General features: G+C 54.7%; 1 protein-coding gene across 5 annotated transcripts; it reads left to right on the forward strand.

Moving 5' to 3' along the window:
- Nucleotides 1–3,654: 3,654 nt before the first annotated feature.
- On the forward strand, nucleotides 3,655–23,247 carry MAG (myelin associated glycoprotein). 5 transcript variants are annotated; one of them, XM_032170493.2, is made up of 12 exons: nucleotides 3,683–3,724; nucleotides 4,669–4,895; nucleotides 5,746–5,801; nucleotides 6,890–6,958; nucleotides 7,116–7,484; nucleotides 9,260–9,556; nucleotides 9,797–10,054; nucleotides 12,016–12,276; nucleotides 19,317–19,604; nucleotides 19,990–20,086; nucleotides 21,355–21,454; nucleotides 22,731–23,247. In XM_032170493.2, the coding sequence occupies exons 2-12, from the start codon at nucleotides 4,777–4,779 to the stop codon at nucleotides 22,893–22,895; spliced, it is 2,079 nt and encodes a 692-aa protein (XP_032026384.1). In that variant the 5' UTR covers nucleotides 3,683–3,724; nucleotides 4,669–4,776; the 3' UTR covers nucleotides 22,896–23,247. The 5 variants fall into 5 exon arrangements, with proteins under 5 accessions (XP_032026385.1, XP_032026384.1, XP_032026386.1 ...); XM_032170495.2 differs by having other exon boundaries at nucleotides 4,669–4,739; XM_032170494.2 differs by lacking the exon at nucleotides 4,669–4,895 and having other exon boundaries at nucleotides 3,655–3,724.
- The last annotated feature ends 254 nt before the right edge of the window (nucleotides 23,248–23,501 follow it).

Raw genomic sequence — 23,501 nt, forward strand, 5'->3', positions numbered from 1 at the left:
TGACAGGGGAGGGTAGAGGCCTCCCTCCCGGCAGGTGGGAAACCTGAAATCAGGAATTACACTTAATGACATGGGGTGCTCTTCTCTCCTGAGCAAGCAGTTCTCTGGGGTGGTCCTAGAGAGATGGGAGAACATGTAAAGCAGAGATACTCAAACTTCAGCGTGCTCAAAATCTCCTGGAGGGCCTGCAAAAATGCAGATGGGGCCGGGCACAGTGGCTCAAGCCTGTAATCCCAACATTTTAGGAAGCTGAGGCTGGAGGATCACTTGAGGCTAGGAGTTCGAGACCAGCCTGGCCAACATGATAAAAGCCTGTCTCTACTAAAAATGCAAAAATTAGCTGGGTGTGGTGGTGCACACATGTAGTCCCAGCTACTCGGGAGGCTGAGGCACGAGAATTGCTTGAACCTGGGAGGCAGAGGCTGCGGTGAGCTGAGACCTTGCCACTGCACTCTAGCCTGGGTGACAGAATAAGACTCTGTCTCAAAAAAAATTAAATAAATAAATAAATAAATAAATATAAAATGCAGATGAGGCTGGGTGTGGTGGAGTAAGCCTATAATCCCAGTAGTTTATGAGGCTGAGACGGGAGGATTACTTGAGGCCAGGAATTCAAGGCTGCAGTGACCTATGATGGCACCACTGCACTCCAGCGTGGGTGACACAGTGAGACTCTGTAAAACAAATAAACAAAATGCATATAGCTGGGCCTCCAGAATTTCTGATTCCACAGGTGCAAGGTGGGGCCCTTGAACTTGCATTTCGAGCAAGCTGCAGTCCTGTGGAGGACTGGCTGTGAAGCTGCAACTATTGTCTGAGGGCAGCAAGGGCTCTTGGATGGATCAAGCCTCAGCCCCCATCTATGAGAGCTTTAAGCTTTAAGTGAGAGCTCCCCATGGCCGAGAGCTTCATTCTGAATTCCTGCTGCTAGGAATTCAAAACTCACATTGAAGTCCTAACCCCTAGTAGCTCAGAATGTGACCTTAGTTGGAGGCAGAGTCTTCACAGAGGTAATCAAGTTAAAACGAGATGGGAGAATCCTAATCCAATATAACTGGTTTCCTTATAAAAACGGGAAATCTGACAGGGTGCAGTGGCTCACACCTGTAATCCCAGCACTTTGGGAGGCCAACACAGGAGGACTGCTTGAGCTCAGGAATTCAAGACCAGCCTGGGTAATATAGTGAGACCCTGTCTCTAGTGAAAAAAAAAAAGTGCCAGTAGTCCCAGTTACTACTGAGAGGCTGAAGCAAGAGAATCGCTTGAATCTGGAGGGTTGAGGTGGCAGTAAGCTATGCTTGCACCACTGCACTCCAGCCTAAACGACAAAGCAAGACTATGTCTCAAACACAAATAAATAAATAAATAAATAGCTAGCAAATCTGGGCAGGGGTGAATACAGGGGGAAGAGCACGTGAAGATGAAGATGCCTTACAGAGAGAGGCCGGGAACAGATCCTCACACCCCTCAGAAGGAACCAACACTGCCAGCACCTTGATCTTGTTGATCTTGGAATTCCAGCTCAATTCTGGCAGGGTTTTTTTTTGTTTTTTGGGGGTTTTTTTTTGAGTCGGAGTCTTGCTCTGTTGCCCAGCCCGGAGTGCAGTGGCGCAATTTCCGCTCACTGCAAGCCCCGCCTCCCGGGTTCACGCCATTCTCCTGCCTCAGCCTCCTGAGTAGCTGGGACTACAGGCGCCTGCCACCACGCCCAGCTAATTTTTTGTATTTTTAGCAGAGACAGGGTTTCACCGTGTTAGCCATGATGGTCTCGATCTCCTGACCTCGTGATCTGCCCGCCTCGGCCTCCCAAAGCACTGGGATTACAGGCGTGAGCCACCGTGCATGGCCTCAATTCTGGTTTTTAAGCCACCCAGTTTCTGAAACTTTGTTGTAACAGCCCTGGAAAACTGATACACCTGCTTTCTCGTAAGAGATCAGCTGATGCGGCAGCACCAGCCACTGGATCTGCAGGTCGGTCGTCTGCTTAGACAGGGCACCTGCCCGCCAGTCACAGGTCTTCTCACCCAGCCCCTTTCTCTCCAGCTCCAGCCGCCTCGCTCCCACAGGTCTCCTGGAGACTCGAGTTGCTGATGTCAGCGACTATTGCGAGTGCTCCTGTGGGACACTGTCCTCTCCCCAGCAATAGCCTTCAGTTCACACCCAGGGAGGGGATGGAGCCCCACACTGCACCAGCACACGACTCCAGCTCCAACGAGGTGGGTGTTGATGCTGAAGGCTGTGACATGCAAATACCCCCAGGATCTCCTTGTCACCCCGACCACCACCACCAAAGCCCAGGCACCAGGCCCGTCTCTTCTCCAGGACCCAGGCGTTCAAGCCCCACCCGACTCTCAATGGTCCTTTGTCCCGGACTGGGAAAGGCACGGGCAGAGTCTGACATCATGAAGCCTGGGGTGGGAGTGGGACTCCCCCTCCCCCTCCAACTCCCCCCCAGCCCCACAACGCTTCTCTCCCTGGTCTGAGGGATTTCCCCGCCCCTCACCCCCTGGGTTCTCCCTTGAGAGCGAGGACACCCCCCCCCCACCACTGCTCTGGCCTGAAGGAGGACAGGAGATGTCCCAGTGCGGCTGAACAGCTCATAGTGAAATCACTGCTGCACTTTGTCACACCACCTCCAGCTGCCCCAAGCCCCCGCCCACCTTGCACAAGTCGTGACCAAGGGGTGGAATCTGCACTCAGAGGGTCCTTGCCCAACTCGGTCAGCACAGTCCTCTGTGCATCAAGCACTGCTCCAGGGGACAGAAGGGTGCACATGACAGACAGAGAGATAGATAGGTTTCTGGTAAGCCCCTGCCTCTGAGAGCTCCTGGGTTAGTGGGAGGCAGAGGCGGGCAGACCTAGGGTGCACACGGGCCAGCCTGCCAAGGCTACAGAAGGAAAGGACAGCATTGCAATGGAGGGGCCTGGCTGATGGGGAAAGATGGGAAAGCTTCCCAGGGAAGCAGCACCCAGGCTGCTGAGCCTACAGGACGGGTGAATGGCAGCCAGTGCCAGAGTGGGGAGTGCTATGGAGTAGGGACTGCTTTCCAGGAAGAATGAGCAGCAGGTGCACAGGCCTTGAGTCTGAAGGTGCCCCGGGGCTCCGGGGAACACATTCAACCACCCACGCTGTTTATTAAGCTCAGCTGCCTGCCAGGAGCTTGTCTATGAGCAAGGATGGATTGAGAATATCCAAGATGAAGCTTCTGGCCTGGTGGAGGTCATGTTCCCATGAAAGAAGTTGGTGAACACGGAAGGTCATTTCAGATGGCAAGAGGAGGTGACATTGACGTTGAGGGTGGAAAGGACCTGTATCCTCCTGCTGCCCACCTAATGTTGACACCAAGATTCCCTGAGGACAATGCCTCTGTCCCTCAGCCTGAGACTTCCAAAGAGATTAAACTGCCCGCCCCCCACCCCCGGGACCCAGAATCAGGGTGTACAGGAATGGAGGATGGGGAGAGAGCAAGGCAGCCACTCCTGACCCCTCCAGGAAGGAGCTAGGAGAACCCAGGCATCAGGCTGCCCAGTCCGAGCCCCGTGGTGACAAGGGCCCCTTTGTGCCCCCCTCCCCCGGGGGTAGGGAGGAGCTGGGCCCTGGAGGCAGGCGGCCCCTGGCACCCAGGGGGAGGGGAGGGGCTGGCAAGTGGGGGCCTAGACCCTGGGAGGCAGGGGACTGCGAGCTGGGCTGGCGGAGCAGAGGTGCAGAAGCAACTGAGTCCAAGTGAGTACGGTGGCAGGGAGGCCAGGGCATGGGGAGCAGGGCACCGGGGCAGTGGCACCCAGACGTGAGCAGGGTCAGGTGCTCTGGGTGAGGGAGCGTCGCTGTGCACCCCCACTGATTTAGGATGCAGGAGAGTGTGGCTTGGGGCTGCTTTAGGGATGGGCTCGGACCATCACTGGGGCAGCGATGGGGCTCTGGGAAGGAACCACAGAGAGAACAAAGGGCCCCCCTCAGCACCCCTTGTGGGTGAAGGTTTTGCAGGAGAGGTTTCCTTGGGGTTCCTGAGTGCCGGACAGATGGGGTGGAGGAGGTCTGCGTCTGGCCGAAGAATAGAAGGATGTCCAGGTGATCAGACACCTGCAGGCTGCAATCTGGGAGATGGATGGGGGCAGTGGGCTGTGAGTGACCGCATTCCAGCACCTGGGCACATAACAGGTGTGTGTGTGTGTGTGTGTGTGTGCGTGCACACACATGGCTGCCCATGTACCTTCCTCTGGAAGCCTCAGTCGACTTTTCTTCATTAATCCCCACTAAGGAAACTTTTTATTTTTTGTTCCTTTTTTTTTTTTTTAAGAGATGGGACTCTCACTATATTGCCCAGGCTGGTCTCAAACTTCTGGGCACAAGAGATTCTCCCAACTTGGCCTTCCAAAGTGCTGGGTTTACAGGCGTGAGCCACTGCGCCCGGCCCCAACTAAGGAAATTTTTAGATGCATTTGTCCTCATCCCATCCTTCCCTTGGCATTTTAATCCAACAGATCTGCTGTACATATGTTTATGGACTATGGCCACACACATTGTAATAGCTGAGGTTGATTTGGCCCCCATCCCAAGAACTTGTTTTCCCCGCTGCTAAGAGTGCATTGTCTACCTGCTTGTTTCATGTTTCCCCGGGCATGTGCTCATCCTCATCCGCATCTCTCTCCTGTACCTTCCTGTCACAGGTGCAAGGGCAGCATCGGCCAGGTGTCCATCGGCGCGTGTCTGAGTGGACCCGTCTATAGCCATCCTCAGTGTGTGTGTGCGGTTCCTTGCATCTTTGTCAGCCTGGCATGCATGCCGGGCTCTGTGTGTGTGTGTGTGTGTGTGTGTTTGCTGAATGCCAGGGCTGTGTCTGTCCAGGTGTGTGTGGACAGCAGCAGAGGCATTGCATGCATGCCTTGGGAACTATGTGAGTGCCAGCCCATCCCTGTGGGCACAGGGGTCCCCGTGCCTGTCTGTGTGTTCAGGGTCCTGTCTGGGTGTCTGTACGAGTCTCTGCTGTGTGTGCCTGCCCCTTCTGGCTGGGGCTACATCTGTCACATTTCATCCCCGTGATTGGATGTGTCTGTGCATGTGTCTCTGTCCGTGGGAAGAGGGTGGTGAAGGCTGGGAAAAGCAATTGCTTGGAAACCCTGGCTCCAACCCCAAGGCAACCCACGGAGCAACAGGGTGCCAGGGGCTCGCTAGCTCCCACCCTGAGCCTTCCTGGCCCTGCTCAAAGCCCAGCCAGGAGTGCCTGACCCCTTTCTTACTCCCCACCTACCCTGAAAGCCCCCCTCAGGCTAAAGCACCCTCTCCCCGAGGGAACAGGACTCTTTTGTACCGGGGACCTGCTTCTGGTGAGGGTGCGGACACCAGGGGCCGTCTGTGGGGTGGGAGAGGGCGGCAGGAATTCACGCGGCATGTCGGGAATGCTGAGACTGTGAAACCCAGTCATTGATGGCTCTGGGTCCCTGCCCGCCACCCCCAGGCCCCGGCCGTGGGACATCTGCTCCCTCACTCCACTCGCCACACCCCTCAGTCTCACCCCCATACCCCAATGCGGTCGTTCCCCCCCCCCCACAGTTCTCCGACACCCCAGCTTGGAGGGAGTTGTTGCCAGACAGTGGCTTCGAGGCTGTGTGGGAGGGTCCCAGGCACAATGGGAGGCCACATGGGCAGCCTGACAACAGGTCACAACCCATGCAGGAGATACTGAGGCGGGGGTGGGTTGGGCGCCCCGATCCCGCCCCCTTGCACCTGAGGGACTCTTGTTGCAGGTTGTCTGGCAGCTTCAGGTGGACCCAGAAGACGTCCCCAACTCAGGGAGATTCAGGTGAGGGGCAGTACCAACTCTCTTCCCTTGCTTCAGCTTTGCAATGCTGGCCCTGCCTTGGCTCTCTGGTTCTTACTTTCTGGAGATCTCCAGGGGCATCATGGTGACAAAGATAATGATCAGCACATCATCACTGCATAGAGACAGGACATGCGGCTAAGACTGCAGACCAACTGTGTGGCCTTGGGCGAGTCACTTAACCTCTCTGGACCTCAGCTATAAAATGAGGATAATGCATCTTCCTCAAAGAGATCAAATGGGTTAAGACAGCAGAATAAGCAGTGAGGGCTGGCGCATGGCCAATGCCATAGAAGGGGTTATAATTATAATTAATAGCAGCAGGCCGGGTGAGGTGGCTCATGCCTGTAATCCTAACACTTTGGAGGCTGAGGCAGGAGGATCGCTTGAGCCAAGGAGTTCAAGACCAGCCTGGGCAACATAGAACATGACAAGACTCCCATCTCTAAAAAAAAAAGATAACAATAACCAAATAAATAAACTAAAATAAAATTAGCCAGGCATGGTGGTGTGTACCTGAGGTCCCAGCTACTCTGGAGGATCGCTTAAGCCTGGGAGATTGAAGCTGCAGTGAGTGAGCCATGATTGCACCATTGCATTCAAGCCTGGGCGACAGAGCTGAGACCCCATCTCAAAAAGTAAAGTTAAAAAATATCAGCAGACCAGGCATGGTGATTTACACCTGTAATCCTTTGGGAAGCCAAGGAAGGAATATTGCTGGAGGCCAGGAGTTCAAGGCCAGCCTGGGCAACATAGTGAGACCCCCACCTCCCCAACCATTTCACAAAAAAGAAGAAAAATTAACTGGGTGTGGTGGAGCATACCAGGAGCTGAGACAGGAGGACGACACGAGCTCAGGATTTTGAGGCTATAGCGAGCTGTTATTGTGCCACTGCATTCCAGCCCGGGCGATGAAACAAGACCCTGTCTCAGAAAAATAAGTAAATAAATGCATAAATAAATAATAATAGCAGCATCAGCTAACATGTGAATGGGCCCCTTCCTGAAGCCCAGATGGAACACCCCCTTTCACTTCCACCAGCCTTTAACCGTCTCCTCTCCCTTTCCAGCGATCACTCACTCGCTGTACACAATGATATTCCTCACGGCACTGCCTCTGTTCTGGATTATGATTTCAGGTAATGGCTGACAGGTGCTGGGGACCCAAGTGCCTTGGCCCCTGAGCAGGCTGGAGGTGGGTCCCTGCAGCTCCCGGCATGTGGTCGGGGATGGGAGCCGGAGGGGGTGATTGGGTAGGATGTGTCCCTGAGCCTCAGCTCTCCTGCTTGCCCGCAGCTTCCCGAGGGGGTCACTGGGGTGCCTGGATGCCCTCGTCCATCTCGGCCTTCGAAGGCACGTGCGTCTCCATCCCCTGCCGCTTTGACTTCCCGGATGAGCTGCGGCCCGCAGTGGTGCATGGTGTCTGGTACTTCAATAGCCCCTACCCCAAGAACTACCCGCCGGTGGTCTTCAAGTCGCGCACCCAAGTAGTCCACGAGAGCTTCCAGGGCCGCAGCCGCCTCCTGGGGGACCTGGGCCTGCGAAACTGCACCCTCCTGCTCAGCAACGTCAGCCCCGAGCTGGGCGGGAAGTACTACTTCCGTGGGGACCTGGGCGGCTACAACCAGTACACCTTCTCAGAGCACAGCGTCCTTGATATTATCAGTGAGTCCCCAGCGGTAGTGCAGGCACCGGGAGCTGGGGCAGCGGGGCGGGAAGGAGTGTGGCCGGAAGGCCTCCCCGCACCTTCCCTAGCAGGTCTGGATGGCAGATCTGGGAGGTGCTGATTTGGCTGGGGGTGCAAACCTCAAGGCCCACGCAGACCATGCAGATGACAGACATGAACAAAGCAGGGCCCCAAAATAGTCTTGCTGCCCTCAGGGGGAAACAGGTGCTGCTACTCTTTTGGAAACACCTGGAGAAAGGCAGCGGGGCCAGGGGGTAGGGGCAAGGCTGCTGGGTCCCCACTTTATCGTGGTGACCTTGGGCAAGTGTCTTCACTTCCTTGGGCCTTGGTTTTCTCTTCCGTAAAATGGGGATAAGAACAGCACTTAAGGTAATAGTGAAAAGCCATCACATGCCCAGAGCAGCACCTGGCACGTGGCCCCCAGCTCTGGCCAACAGAAAGCAGGGCCGTGGCTGTCAGGTGTTCTGAATTTTCAAGATAAACCAGAATTTTGGATTCTTTGGTGTAATCTCCTAATTCTTAAATTTTGGCTGCTGATTCAGATTTCTTTTTTTAAATCCTTTAAGCCAAATAGAATACAGCTATGGCCAGACATGGCAATCAGAATAGGGCACACTGCCTGATTTCAGGGATTCCCCTGCCTCATTTCTGAGCCGCGCTGCTGCTTGGAGCCCTCAGCGCTGAGTCCCTGTGAGAGAGCCGGGTTCACCCTGGTGCAGAAAGAGACTGCACAGGTGCAGTACACACACACACCACTCTACAGAAATCACACACTACACACTGCACACTCTACCTACACACTACCCACACACCACACACACACCACACACTACACACACATCACACACTACACAAACCACACACCACACACTGCTCATGCTACCTACACACTGCCCACACACCATACACATCAGGATATGCAAACCACATACCACACACGACCCAAACTACACAACACCCCAACATGTAATATGTATGTCCACACATCACACACACCCACCACATACACCACGCTCTACACTCACACCACACAAACCACACATCACACACACAACACACATGACACAGACCACACACCACATACACCACGCACTACACTCACACCACACAAACCACACATCACACACACAACACACACTGCACACATACCATACACACAAACCACATGCTACACACGTACATCACAAACACACCACACACTACACAAACCACACACATCACACTACACACATGCACCACACACCCACACCACACACACACACACACCTACACAGACACACACGCTCACATGCCCGGCGGAGGGTAAACCAAGCAGTCATGGGAGAGAAGAGCCGCTTGGGAAGTGATGAGGTGTGGGGAGCCCACGCTGACGCCAGAGCCACAGGGTTTGTAGCCAGTGTTACCTGGTGCCAGCTGCAGCCTCAGTTTCTTCATCTGCAAAATGAGCAAAATTACAGTACTCACCCTCTCGCTTTGCGGGAGTGACTGGCAAGTTAAACACTGTCAAGTGCTCTGGCCACAACACTGATTTTCATTACGATGGCGCTCTGGTGGCTCCGTGGAGGGCTCCAGGGTGACCAAGAGGAGGAAGGGCGAAGGGAATTCTGAATCCGGAGGCAGGGAGCAGAGGCGGTGCCGTTGAGGAGTACCATTGCCAGCAATGGAGGTGGACAAGGAGGAGGGTGGGTGGGGTGGGACCAGGACCATAGCCCAGTGCTGCTTCTTCAGCCCTCCTTTTCCCCGCCTTATATAGACACCCCCAACATCGTGGTGCCCCCAGAGGTGGTGGCAGGCACGGAAGTGGAGGTCAGCTGCATGGTGCCGGACAACTGCCCAGACCTGCGCCCTGAGCTGAGCTGGCTGGGCCACGAGGGGCTGGGGGAGCCCGCTGTGCTGGGCCGGCTGCGGGAGGACGAAGGCACCTGGGTGCAGGTGTCGCTGCTGCACTTCGTGCCCACGAGGGAGGCCAACGGCCACAGGCTGGGCTGCCAGGCCTCCTTCCCCAACACCACCCTGCAGTTCGAGGGCTACGCCAGCCTGGACGTCAAGTGTGAGCCTGGGTGCGGGCGGGGCGGGGTGGGGCGGGGTCCGGGGAGGGGGTGGACCTGGGGATGAGGCCGGAGGCGGGGCCGGGCAGTGATGGAGGCGGGGCCAGGGCCAGGCAGGGATTGGGGGGTTGGGTGGGACGCGGGCGGAACCAGGCAGTCCTGGGGCGGGGCCGGGCTGGGAGAGGGCACTGGGCCGGGTCCCCAGCACCTGCTCACTAACCTCGCTGTGTCGCGGGCCTCAGACCCCCCGGTGATTGTGGAGATGAACTCCTCGGTGGAGGCCATCGAGGGCTCCCACGTGAGCCTGCTCTGTGGGGCTGACAGCAACCCCCCGCCGCTGCTGACCTGGATGCGGGACGGGACAGTCCTCCGGGAGGCGGTGGCAGAGAGCCTGCTCCTGGAGCTGGAGGAGGTGACCCCCGCCGAGGACGGCGTCTATGCCTGCCTGGCCGAGAATGCCTATGGCCAGGACAACCGCACCGTGGGGCTCAGTGTCATGTGTGAGTGGCCCACCCTGTGCGTCCACACGCCCACCTGCAGCCGAGAGATAAAGGGAAAGGGGCCTCATCCAGGGCGAGAACCGGCTGGGTCCCGCAGGGGACCGGCCATAAACACGGTCGAGGCCAAGGTGGACAGGAGGGTTGCAGGTCAAGGTGTACCTTCATTCTTTCCACAAGAATCTGGGGAACACCTGCTCTGCCTCACCCTCCTTCCAGGACAAGACCCAGGCCTGCCTCCTAAGGAAGCCTGTTAACTGCAGCTTCCTGGGGGCAGCTCCTGGCTGTTCTGGGACTTGATGTGGGCCTGGCCCCAGGAATCTGCATTTGACTTTATAAAATTTTTTTGGAGACAAGGTCTTGCTCTGTTGCCCAGTCTGGAATGCAGTGGCACCATCATAGCACTGCTTGCCCTCAAACTCCTGGGCTCAAGCAAGCCTACCACCCCAGCCTCCTGAGCAGCTGGGCCTACCGGTGTGCACCACCACACACCAGGCTAATTTTTAGATTTTTTTTGTAAAGGTGGGATTTTGCTATGTTGCCCAGGCTGGTCTCAAACTCTTGGGCTCAAGAGAGCCTCCCACCTCAGCCTGCTGCGCTGCTGGGCCCACAGGCAGGTGCCACCACACCCAGCCAATTTTTCTATTTTTTTGTAGAGACAGAGAATTGATATGTTCCCTGGGCTGGTCTTAAACTTCTGGGCTCAAGTGATCCTCCTGCCTCAGCCTTCCAAAGTGCTGGGATTACAGGCATGAGCCACTGTGCCCGGCCAGGAATCTGCATTTTTAAATGAATTCTATTGTAGTTCTAATGAGAGGGTTGAGGGGACTTCAGGCCTCATCCAGCCCCTTGTATGCACATTTATATTATTGGGCCAGCAAGAAGGGTGCTGGTCAGAAAAGGATTCTTAGCTGAGAACCAAAGAGAGACCATTCATTCATTCATTCATTCATTCACAAATGTGTATTGAGGCAAAGTGCCCAGCACTGGGGATATTAATAATGACAGCCCCAGCCAACTCCACAGCGCCTGCGTGCTTTTTTTTTTTTTTTTTTTTTTGAGACAGAGTCTGGCTCTGTCACCAGGCTGGAGTGCAATGGAGCAATCTTGGCTCACTGCAACCTCCCACTTCCTGGTTCAAGCAATTCTCCTGCCTCAGCCTCCCGAGTAGCTAGAATTACAGGCGCACACCACCACACCTGGCTAATTTTTGTATTTTTAGTAGAGACAGGGTTTCACCATGTTGGCCAGGATAGTCTCAAACTCCTGACCTCGTGATCTGCCAACCATGGCCTCCCAAAGTGCTGGGATTACAGGCGTGAGCCACCACACTCAGCCTAATTTTTGTATTTTTAGTAGAGACGGGGTTTTGCCATGTTGGTCAGGCTGGTCTCGATCTCCTGACCTCAGGTGACCTGCCTGCCTCAGCTTCCCAAAGTGCTGGGATTACAGGTGTGAGCCACCACGCTCGGCCTCCTGTGTGCTTTTGACATGCAATCTCCCCCCTGGCATTCCCACGGCTGGCTCTGCCCACCTCCTAGGCTCGCTGAAGCCTTCCCCCATCATCCTATCCCAAACTGTAACTACCCTGATTTTCCATACCGTCAGCCCCTTTATTTTTCTCTACACACTTCTTCCCATCTTACAAAACATATATTTTATTTAATTACATCGGCTCTTTCCACATGGGCCTTGTTCCAGATAAGAAAAGTGAGGCCCAGAGAGGTTAAGGTGTGGGTCCACACACAACTGGACAGGGATAGAGTAGGGATCTGAAGACAAGCACTCTGGCTACGAAGCTGCTGTTCTTGGAAATGAGATAGCCAGGACTGGGGTCACCTGAGCCTTCCTGAACCAGTGTGCTAGGTTTCGGGTGGGATCTGGGGTCATATCTGGGGGTGGTAGTTGGCTGGCAGAAGAAGCACCTCCTGGGTGCTGACCATCAGTCCCATCCCACCCCGCAGATGCACCCTGGAAGCCGACGGTGAACGGGACAATGGTGGCCGTAGAGGGGGAGACGGTCTCTATCTTGTGCTCCACACAGAGCAACCCGGACCCTATTCTCACCATCTTCAAGGAGAAGCAGATCCTGGCCACAGTCATCTACGAGAGCGAGCTGCAGCTGGAGCTGCCAGCCGTGTCGCCCGAGGATGATGGAGAGTACTGGTGCGTGGCTGAGAACCAGTATGGCCAGAGGGCCACTGCCTTCAACCTGTCTGTGGAGTGTGAGTACCTTCTGCTCCCCTACGCTGGGGATAGATGGTTCCGTGGGGGACACCAGGGTTACTGTGGGTGCCCATGCATCCCAATCAGTATTGGCTTTGCCTGTCCTCTGCAGAGACGAGGAAGGGAGGGCAGGGAAGCTGAATTCACAGCAGGAAAATAAAATCCCATCTGAGAATACTGTGTTCCCACATCCGGGAGTGGGCTTTTTTTTTTTTTTTTTTTTTCAGAGTCTTGCTCTGTCACCTAGGCTGGAGTGCAGTGGCGTGATCTCGGCTCACTGCAATTGCTGCCTCCTGGGTTCAAGCAATTCTCCTGCCCCAGCCGCCTGAGTGGCCGGGATTATAGGTGCTCGCTACCACAGCTGGCAAATTTTTGTATTTTTAATAGAGATGGGGTTTCGCCATGTTGGCCTGGCTTGTCTCGAACCCCTGACCTCAGATGATCTGCCCACCTCAGTCTCCCAAAGTCCTAGGATTATAGGCGTGAGCCACCACGCCCAGCCTAGGGTGGGCTTTTGACCAATGAAATTTCTGGATCCTGTGGCTACTGCCCCTCTGCATTAACCAGAACAATGAGCATGATCTCTAAACTGTGTAGAGTGTCGCTATGTACCAGGCACTGTTGGAAGCGCTGTACAGCAACCCACTCATTTCATCCTCATGACATCTTCATGAGGGAGGTTCTATTACTGTTCCCCTGTTTACGGAGAAGGAAACTGAGACCCAGAGAGGTTACGCCACTTGCCTAAGTTCCCACAGCCAGGAAATGGCAGAATTTGAGGTTTGAATCCAGGCAGCCTGGTTCCATTCTTCTTCCTTGCCCAAGGCTGACCTCATCCTATGTTATGACAGCAGAATACATTGATGGGGTAATTGTTATACACAAAAGGCTGTGCGGCTCTGTGAGAGGTGGAGGGGCTGAGAAGACACCACACTTATGAACAGGTACGGAATAGCTGGAGAGATGACATAGATGCACATAAAAAGCTACTGTCTTGGAAATGAAACTCACCATTGCACCGCTGGCCAGTGCCTCTCATTTCCTCACTATGGACTGTGCCACCATCTCCCACCACCCCTACCCCCACAGCCATCACTCCAGGTTGTAGCAGCCAAGTCACAGTTTTGACTCCCCTTCCTTAAACAACTCCCTCTGGAATGTCGCCTTCCTGTTTCCATTTCCCCTGCTTCCTCCCAAGTTCCTGTTGGCTTCTAGCACTCCTCTCCAAACTTCACCTCTCTGGTCTTCACCATGCCCACAATGGCCCCCACCACACAAGTTTGCCAGAAGGTTTGATGACATTCAACATGCAAAGAATTCAATGCAGTGTCTGCTACACGGTACATGCTCTGTGCTGTGTACATGGCGACAATCAGTACATGGCAGATACTGGTTAGTCCTCGGGGGCAATCTCTCATGGCAAAGCCGTGCCTCTCCTGCTGACCTATAATCTTCAGGCACTTTCCCTCCTGGTTCTGTTCCCTAGCCGGGTTGATGTGATCCTGGCACGGGGCTGCGTGGTCCCCTGCTCCCTCCATCTATGTGTGCTATCCTGGGCCAGCTTCCCCATCTGGTTGTCCCCTGTTCCCCGTTACACCCCACACCAGTGCTTCTTAAGTTTAAGAGTCAGAGAGAGGAGCCGATGGGAGTACTTGAACAAGAATGCAGCACCACCTCACATACATTTTCCAGTGGGGAGCAGATCTCTCCTTTATAGTAAGAGCAGCGGGCAGCAAATGTGCGTTAGGGGCCTGCCCTGGGCCAGACCTTGAATCCTCTACAGCTGTTTTCTGGCTCAGTTCTTTTTTTTTTTTTTTTCGAGACTGAGTCTCGCTCTGTCGCCCAGGCCGGAGTGCAGTGGCACGATCTTGGCTCACTGCAACCTCTGCCTCCCAGGTTCAAGCGATTCTCCTGCCTCAGCCTCCCAACTAGCTGGGATTACAGGCATGTGTCACCACGCCCAGCTAATTTTTGTATTTTTAGTAGAGACGGGGTTTCTCCATGTTGCCCAGGCTGTTCTCCAACTCCTAGCCTCAAGTGATCCACCCGCCTCGGCCTCCCAAAGTGCTGGGATTACAGGTGTGAGCCACCATGCCCAGCCTATCTGGCTCATTTTCAATTCTAGGGTCACCCTGTGAAACAGGGGTGTGTTATCATTATCCCCTTTACCAAGGAGAAAACTCAAGGGCGGAAGTCCCTGAGGCCAGGCAGCTATAAAAGTTGGTCCGAGCCCGATACTTCCAGATTCCTGTCTGCCCCGGCTGTTAAACCTCTGGCTGCCTCACCTCCCTCACAGCTCTTAGCACTCCAGGACTCAATCTGGCTTCTCTTGAAAACGAACACACAGGCAGATGTGGAGTGTGCAGGCCTCACCCTGCTAGAGTTGAGGGGAGCAGTGGCTTTATCCCCTGCCCCACCTGCCAGCTCCCCACTCTTCACCCAGGCCTGTCAAAGTGCTTGCCCTTGGAGAGTGCGACCCTCAGGCCCCCTCCCTCTCCACACAGTCAATGTTCCCTGGCACCAGGTCTCCAATGTTCATTGACAATGGTGGTGACCCTTGAGCAGGGCCTTCTGTCCTGCCTGCCAACCCCAGAGCCCTGAACGGCACGGGGCATGCAGGAAGCGTGCAACCTTACCGAGTACCTGAGATGTCTAGGGAACTTGCTTGAGTACGTTGTACGTATTGACCTATTTTGTTCTTACAACCATGCGATTGTGGGGAGGGTACCATTATTCACCCCAGTTTAATACAAGGAAACAGAAGTTTGACTGGCATCCAGTCCCAATAGGGCTGAACAGACCTGGGCTAGAATCTCAGCTCTGTCCCCATCCTCCTGCCTGAGCTCAGGCAAGTGACTTCAGCTTTGCAACCCTTAGCAAGGGTTCATAACAGTATCTTACCACAAAGATGGCTGTGAGAACTAAGAGAATTAGGCTGGGCGTGGTGGCCCACACCTGTAATCCCAGCACTTTGGAAGGCTGAGACAGTTGGATCACTTGAGACCAGGAGTTCGAGACCAGCCTGACCAACCTGACAAAACCCCATCTCTACCAAAAATACAAAAATTAGCCAGGCGTGATGGCGCACACCTGTAGTCCCAGCTACGCAGGAGGCTGAGGCAGGAGAATCGCTTAAGCCCGGGGCGGTGGGGGTTGCAGTGAGCTGAGATGGAGCCAGTGCACTCCAGCCTGGACGACAGAGCAAGACTCTGTCCCACCCCCCCACTCCCCCCAAAAAAAGAAGAACTAAGAGAACAATACCGAGTGTTCATAGTGCTACGTACTCTGTGGATATTGGGTGTCATCATCGTTCTCACTGATTTTTCCTTTGGACCCCAGGTTAAATATTTGTTGTGTGTTTTGCTGCTGAGGTTTTGCTCATGTGACCTCTCTGCTGGAATGGTTCTGTCTATCTACCCATGAGTACTTGGGTGGGATGTTACGTATTTTTTTTTTTTTTTTTGAGACAGGATCTTGTTCTGTTGCCCAGGCTGGAATGCAGTGGTTTGATCATCGCTCACTACAGCCTCAACCTCCTGGGCTCAATTGATTCTCACACTTCAGCCTCCTGAGTAGCTGGGACTACAGGCACACATCACCATGCCCAGTTAATGTTTTAATTTTTTGTAGAGATGGGGTCTTGCTCTGTTGCCCAGGCTGGTCTCAAACTCCTGGGCTCAAGTGATCCTCCTGCCTTGGCCTCCCAAAGTGCTGGAATGACAGATGTGAGCCACCACGCCCGGCTGGGATGTTAAGTGTTTACAACACACTTGCGTGCCTATCTTCGGAGTCCTGTAGCCCCTTGAGAGTTACTGACTGTAACCCCCTGGTTTGCACAGATGAGAACTCCATCCTGGAGGCCCAGGAGGCTGAGTGGCCTCACCCAGCCAGTAGATGGCAGAGCTGGGATTCAAGCCAAATCCATCCCACCACAAACTCCTCATTCTTTGTACCTTTGTCTTAGAGGTTTGTCTAGAGTCCCGTAACGGTTTCCGCAGCTTCACAGGTTGTCTGAAAAGATACTAAGCACGTGCATCAGCAGGGTGTCGGCGTTCCGCCAACATCCAGGTCGGATACTGTGTCACCAGAGCACCAGCGGGGCTGTCTTGAGTGGAAGTGCTTTGAAAAAGTTTCATGTCTGTCGGTTCAGGTTTGCTGTTATTAATGTACTCTGTGGTGTGTCAGCTGGTTAACGCTATAGCAAGCATATTGCATCTCTGCCCGAACAGGACTTTTTATTCAGTAGACTTAGAGACGTATGCGCAGAGGTTCCCATTCCTGCCATGAATCCGTGTGCCCGTGTGACTCCCAGGTCCACCACCGTTACCGGCACATTCTTTTTGCTGGCAATTGAAAATACGTGTGGTAGGTGAGCCAAGGGTCTCTTGCCTGTGTGTAAGTGGGTTTTGGTGAGAACTCACTGAGAACCAGTGCTCAGTCTAGAAAAAGCCAAGGAGGGTGCTGGACTCTCCGGCCGACAAAGAGAACATAGTTTAGAAAGCAGCGTTCTGTGCTGTAATACAATTTCGTATTTTTGTACAAAAATTAGCCAGGCATGGTGGCACGCACATGTAGTCCTAGCTACTCAAGAGGCTGAGGCAGGACAATCACTTGAACCTGGGAGGCAGAGGTTGCAGTGAGCAGAGATCGTGCCACTGCACTCCAGCCTGGGTGACAGAGAGACTCTGTCTCAAAAATCATAGTAATAACAATAATAATAATAATAATTCCCTGTTTTGGAAAATGAAAGAAAAAAAACCTACCAGTACTATTTTTGTAATCCAGTGGCAGCAAAGCTCAACCAAGTGACTTTGGGTGGAGGGTGGTGTTTGGTGCTAGTGGCAGAAGGAAATCTCATGGGTGAGGGAGGGCCGGGGTTCAAGGGGGCTTTAGGGGAGGAAGTGGGGGGCATCTGCAGCGTGGACTGAAAGGAAGGAGCAGAGGCTGGAAGCCAGAAAGGAGGGGATAGTCTAAGCCTGTGTGAGCCCCAAGGGTCTGGGGAGGCCGGGGGCTGGGAGAGTTCCATGGTTCCTCCCTTCTATGTGTGGGGCCCAGAGTGGAGAATGAGCAAGCCCCTGTCTTGATGGAAACAGGAGGCCCCTTATATCAGTGTGTGATGCAGGGAGGGTGAGTGCTGGGGAGGAGAACTGAGGGAGGCAGGGAGTGAATGACACGTGGAGCGAGGTGCAGCTTCCCTGGGTGGTCAGAGAAGGAGATGCCGCGTGGGTAGAGGCCAACTTGGAGCGAGGGAGGGCGTTCCACAGGCAACTGCTGGAAGTGTTCCAAGTTGAGGGAGAAACGCACAGACCCTGGAGTGGGAGAAAGCTCCACGATTTTGAGACACAGCAAGGAACTGGTGTGGCTGGAAAGGACTAAGCCGGGGGAGAGAAGGAGAGAGCGTGTGGTCAGGCAGGGCCTGAGGGGCCTTGCAGATGAAAGACTTTGTATTTTGGCTGGGCACAGTGGCTTGCGCCTTAAAATCCCAGCACTTTGGGAGGCCAAGGCAGGAGGATTGCTTGAGCTCAGGAGTTCAAGACCAGCATGGGGAACATAGCAAGACCCTGTCTCTACAAAAACAAATAAAAAACCCTCCAGTAACTATCATGAGTATGACAGATTTACCGTCCTCTGCAATTCTGAACATAAAGCTTTAAAATCAAAAGGCGTCTTGCAAATTTGGCACCACCCTGATTTGACAGCAAAATCTGGCCTAAAGAACACAAGGCTGTTTGTAATCTATACTGATTTCATTTAGGGTGAATATTCATACTTTTTGCTGTATATATTACATTGAACTATGTGAAATTTTTTCTGCATGTCAAAAATGGTCAAATGTGGCTGGGTGCAGTGGCTTATGCCTGCAATCGCACTTTGGGAGGCTAAGGCAGGAGGATCACTAGAGGCCAGGAGTGCAAATGAGCTACAGTACTGCCACTGCACTTCAGCCTGGGCGACAGGGCCAGACCCTGTCTCTAAACCACAAAAAATAAAGGATTTGTATTTTAGGTGAACCATGGAGCAACAGAAGGAGGGTTTTGAGCAGAGAGTGCCATGATCTGATTTATGTATTACAAGGTGAATGAGGTTAGAGAGAGTGTAAGAGCCAGGGCCCAGGAGAAACAGCCCGTCCCTGTGACATAGTGCTTCGTCCAGGCTGAACCTGAGGCTAGAGTCGCCTCAAAAGTGGCACCAGAAGAATCGCCCCAAGAGAGCACCCCAAACCATCCCGAAATGAGGCCACTTGGGATTCCAAAGAGAGAGGCACTAAACACCAGGTGATCATCAGTCCAAAGCATTTGGGAGGGGAACTTGCACAGTGCTATGGCGAGAGAGACGGAGATTCTACCCAGACATGTCCCTGAGGGTCAGGGTATGGGTTTACATGTGGGTTTAAGGCATTTGGCCCAGGGCTGGGGCTGGTTTCTTTCATTCTTTCATTTTTGTTGTTGTTGTTTGGGGTTTTTTTGAGACAGCGTCTCATTCTGTCACCCAGGCTGGAGTGCAGTGGTGAGATCTCAGCTCACTACAACTTCTGCCCCCCAGGCTCAAACGATTCTCCTGCCTCAGCCTCCCGAGTAGCTGGGACTACAGGTGTGCACCACCACACCTGGCTAATTTTGTATTTTTAGTAGAAACAGGGTTTCACTATGTTGGCCAGGCTGTTCTCAAACTCCTGACCTCAAGTGATCCAACCACTCTTTGGCCTCGCAAAGTGCTAGGATTACAGCAGTGAGCCACCGTGCCCAGCCTCTTTTAGTGTTTTGAGCAACAACCTAAACACCTTTATCAGTGCCTGGGAATGTTCAAGGCCCCAGGCGTGGGTTAGTGAAGCTTGCAGTGAAAACAGGCAGCCGGCGGGGTCGTAGTGAGGTGAAGGCACTCTCAGGACACAGAAAAAAGGAGGGGAAATTGGAGGGCCCTACATGAAGCTACCGCCCCCATCCTTGGCCACGCTGGCCTTGCCTTGAGCCAAGGAGTCTCCCGGGCCGGGCCTCGCATTGGCTCCGGGCCACCCTCAGTCTTGATTTTGCCCCTGCAGTCGCCCCTGTGCTTCTCCTGGAGTCCCACTGCGCGGCAGCCCGAGACACGGTGCAGTGCCTGTGCGTGGTGAAGTCCAACCCGGAGCCGTCCGTGGCCTTTGAGCTGCCGTCGCGCAATGTGACCGTGAACGAGAGCGAGCGGGAGTTCGTGTACTCGGAGCGCAGCGGCCTCGTGCTCACCAGCATCCTCACGCTGCGGGGGCAGGCCCAGGCCCCGCCCCGCGTCATCTGCACCGCGAGGAACCTCTATGGCGCCAAGAGCCTGGAGCTGCCCTTCCAGGGAGCCCGTGAGTGGCGTGGACTTGGGGTGGGAGCCACAGGAGGGAGCAGGCTCGTCTTGGATCCAAGCTCCCAAGGCTGACCAACAGCCACAGAGCTTGGGCTACACAGATTGAGAAAAAGGTCAAATTCTCCCTTTCCGGTTGGAGAGGAGAAGCCGCCCTGAGTTTGCCCCGAGTTTGCTCCGACCTTTGAGGTATGAGCCCCTCCCCAGGGCCCTCTAGCACGAAAGGGATTGCCCTGGCACGAGGAGGCTCCGTGCCGATCAGTCAGTGCAAGGATGCCCCCGCTGTGTGAATACCTTGACTGTCACCCCAGCACGTCTCCAAAGTTCTCAGGTGTCGTCACCACCACCCATAGTCCTAAGGGTGCCTGGGTCTTCTCTGTCCTCAGATCGACTGATGTGGGCCAAGATTGGGCCTGTGGGCGCCGTGGTCGCCTTTGCCATCCTGATTGCCATCGTCTGCTACATTACCCAGACACGCAGGAAGTGAGTGCCAGCCGGGGCTGATCTGGGGATGGGAGTCTCCAAAAAGGGGACCTGGCGGGAGATGGAGGCCCAGAGTGGGTGGGGAAGGTAGTACCATAAGTGTAGAGGAGGCAGATTCTGTTCTGGGAATGTTCAGCTGGACAGAGGAGAGAGGGTTCCTGTTAATTCCAGCCCCTGCTGGTCAAGGGCATGCCAGGGCCTGGGCTGAGCCCTTTACACACATCATTTGAGACCTGTTTCCCCACATTCTATTTTGACAGCCTCCCTACCTCTAGGAACTCTCCCCTACACACTCCAGTGTGGTAGGGAAAGCCCAGGTACCCCCTGCAGCCACAGCAGCAGGTCTACTTGATGCCAGAAGCCCTAAAGATTACACACATCTGTGGCAAAAAAAAAAAAAGTATGCCTTGGCCGGGTGCGTTGACTCACACCTGTTATCCCGCACTTTAGGAGGCCAAGGCAGAAGGATTGCTTGAGGCCAGGAATCTGACACCAGCCTGGGCAACATAGCAAGACCACATCTCTAAAAAAAAATTTTTGTAATTAGTCGGCATGGTGGCACACACTGTAGTCCCAGCTACTTGGGAGGCCGAGGTGGAAGGATTCTTGAGCTCAGGAATTAGAGGCCAGCCTGGGCAACATAGGGAGACCCCATCTACAAAAAAATGAAAAAATTAGCTAGGCATAGTGGCATGTGCCTGTGATCCCAGCTACTCTGGAGGCTGAGGAGGGAAGATCGCTTGAGCCTGAGAGGTTGAGGCTGTAGTGAGCTGTGATGTCACCACCGTACTCCAGCCTAGGTGACAAAGAGAGACCCTGTCTCTAAAAACAAACAGACAGACAGACAGAAAGCCTTTCCAGCCCCAAACCACACCCACCTGGCCCAACTCAGCTGCAGCCGTGTTTCTTCCTTGTGGCACACACACATCAGCTGTCCTGAGAAATAAATTAACCCCTCTGCCTACATCCTGGCGGCAAGAGGGGCAGACAGACCCAGAGCCTGTGAGGGAAACCTGGAGAATCCAGGCGGGGATCCTGAAAAACGGCAGAGCTCAGGGGCCAGGTGGCTCGTCCCCAGCCGGGCAGGGGCCACAGAGATGGGAAGGATGGGCCGTGTGGGTAGCAGAGGCTGGTGGTTCTGAAAGGGCTGCTTGCCACATCTTAGAGATGAGTGGGAGAACTCTGAGATCCCCTGAGCCAAACTCCTAAAACATGTGCGGGTGCAGAAAGGGAGGGCAGAGGGAGGTCTGACGAGTCCTGCCCTGCAGAAAGAACGTGACAGAGAGCCCCAGCTTCTCGGCAGGGGACAACCCTCCCGTCCTGTTCAGCAGCGACTTCCGCATCTCTGGGGCACCAGAGAAGTACGAGGTAAGGACCAGGCTCCAGGCTGGCCTGGGAACCTGGATGCCAGGGACACTGAGGGCATGGGAAGGGCCTGTGAGGCCAAGGGGCAGGGGAGTGGGAGCGGCCTCTCACAGGAGGAGAGGAAGGACATTCCGGGGCTGGGTTGGACCTGGAGGCTGGGGAGGAGGTGCCCAGGCTGAAGCTGTGTAGGGGGTGATGGGATGTGGGGCCTAAGGGCCCCCTCCCCTCCTTGCCTGTGTCTGTGACTGCATTTCCTTCTCCAATAGTCCAAAGAGGTTTCTATCCTGGAATCTCACTGAGCGCCCCAGGAGGTAGGTTCCGGGGGCCTCAGTGTGCCCTCCTCTGGGCCCTCCTTGGGCCCTGGGGTTGGCATGCATGTCCGTGTGTCCCTGTCAGGCATCAAGGTGGTCTCTGGTGACGTCTGGGCCTGCCCGGCGGTGCTGGCATTGTCTAGTCTGTCCTGTTGCAGCTCCCTTCTGTCTGTGGCCACCATCCTGTGTGTCCAAATTCCTGTGGCTAGGGGGCGGAGGGAGGGGTGGGAAGCATGGGGGGAACCCACATGTCACCTGTAGGACCTCCCAGATTGAGGGCGGACCCATGCAGGACCCATGGGGGGGCACGTACCAAACCAGGTATTTCCAGGAATTTGGAAAGATGGGGTCCCGACTAGGTGGCTTTCACCCAAAAAGGTGTTCGGGGTTAAATTGTGTGCCCTCAAAACTCCTATGTTGAAAGCTTCCTGGCCGGGGGCAGTGGCTCACACCTGAAATCCCACCACTTTGGGAATCTGAGGCGGATGGATCACTTGAGGTCAGGAGTTTGAGACCAGCCTGGCCAACATGGTGAAACCCCATCTCTACTAAAAATACAAAAAATTAGCCAGGTGTGTTGGCCGGCGCCTGTAATCCCAGCTACTCGGGAGGCTGAGGCAGGAGAATTGCTTGAACCCAGGAATTGGAGGTTGCAGTGAGCAAAGATCGAGCCATTGCAATCCAGCCTGGGTCTCAAAGAAAAAGAAGAAGAAGAAGAAGAAAGCTTCCTGGAGAAACTGAATTTGTAGGCAAATTTCAAGCTCAGCAATGATTAACACTGGCAGAAGCTCCAGAGTGGGACCCGGTGACCGTGGGGCTCGCTGGGCCTGCGGTCCTTGAGAAAGGAGGTTCTCGCAGGGATTTATTTGGGACTGAACTCAGGAGCTCTGAGGGTGCAAACACTCTGGCCTCTGCATCGGGAAAAGGCAGGGAGCAGGACCCTGCTAATGGGTGGTTTCCCCTCCTAGAGCGAGAGGCGCCTGGGATCTGAGAGGAGGCTGCTGGGCCTTCGGGGTGAACCCCCAGAGCTGGACCTGAGCTATTCTCACTCGGACCTGGGGAAACGGCCCACCAAGGACAGCTACACGCTGACGGAAGAGCTAGCTGAGTATGCTGAAATCCGGGTCAAGTGAAGGAGCTGGGGGCAGCCTGCGTGGCTGACCCCCCTCAGGACCCTCGCTGGCCCCCACTGGCTGCGGGCTCCCTTCCTCCCAAAAGTAGCGGGGGCTGGGGCAGGAGGGGAATGAGGCAGGTGACAGTGAGGTCCTGGGGGCCTGACCTCCCCCTCCTTCCCAGCTGCCCCTCCCTGCCAGCACCCCCACACCCTCATTAAGGCTCCTCTCTAACCTCCTTTACCCTCATCTGTCTGGAGGGGAGCTCTGTCTGTCCGTGTTATTTATTGCTACTTCCTGCCTGGTCTCCTGCCCCCACACCTGGCCCTGGGGCCTGTACAAAAGGGACATGAAATAAATGCCCCGAAGCCAAATGCCAGTCTAGATCCTGATGCTTTCTGACCCGTCTTTGGGCAGCCTGCCATCCCACCGTCTACAGAACGATGACAGAATTTCTCCTTGCCCGGTATGCAGGCAAGGGCCCAGGGATTTTAGCCTTGAACCCAGGGCCAGTGGCCATTAAGTTGCTCCCACTCTGAGCTGGTAGCTGTGAGCTGGGTCTGGTTTGACTTATGGGTGATTTCACATAAAAATCCTCATGCTGGTTTCTGCCACAGTCAGATCAGC

Source organism: Hylobates moloch, unplaced genomic scaffold, assembly GCF_009828535.3.
Source record: "Hylobates moloch isolate HMO894 unplaced genomic scaffold, HMol_V3 SCAFFOLD_12, whole genome shotgun sequence".
Lineage (NCBI taxonomy): Eukaryota > Metazoa > Chordata > Mammalia > Primates > Hylobatidae > Hylobates > Hylobates moloch.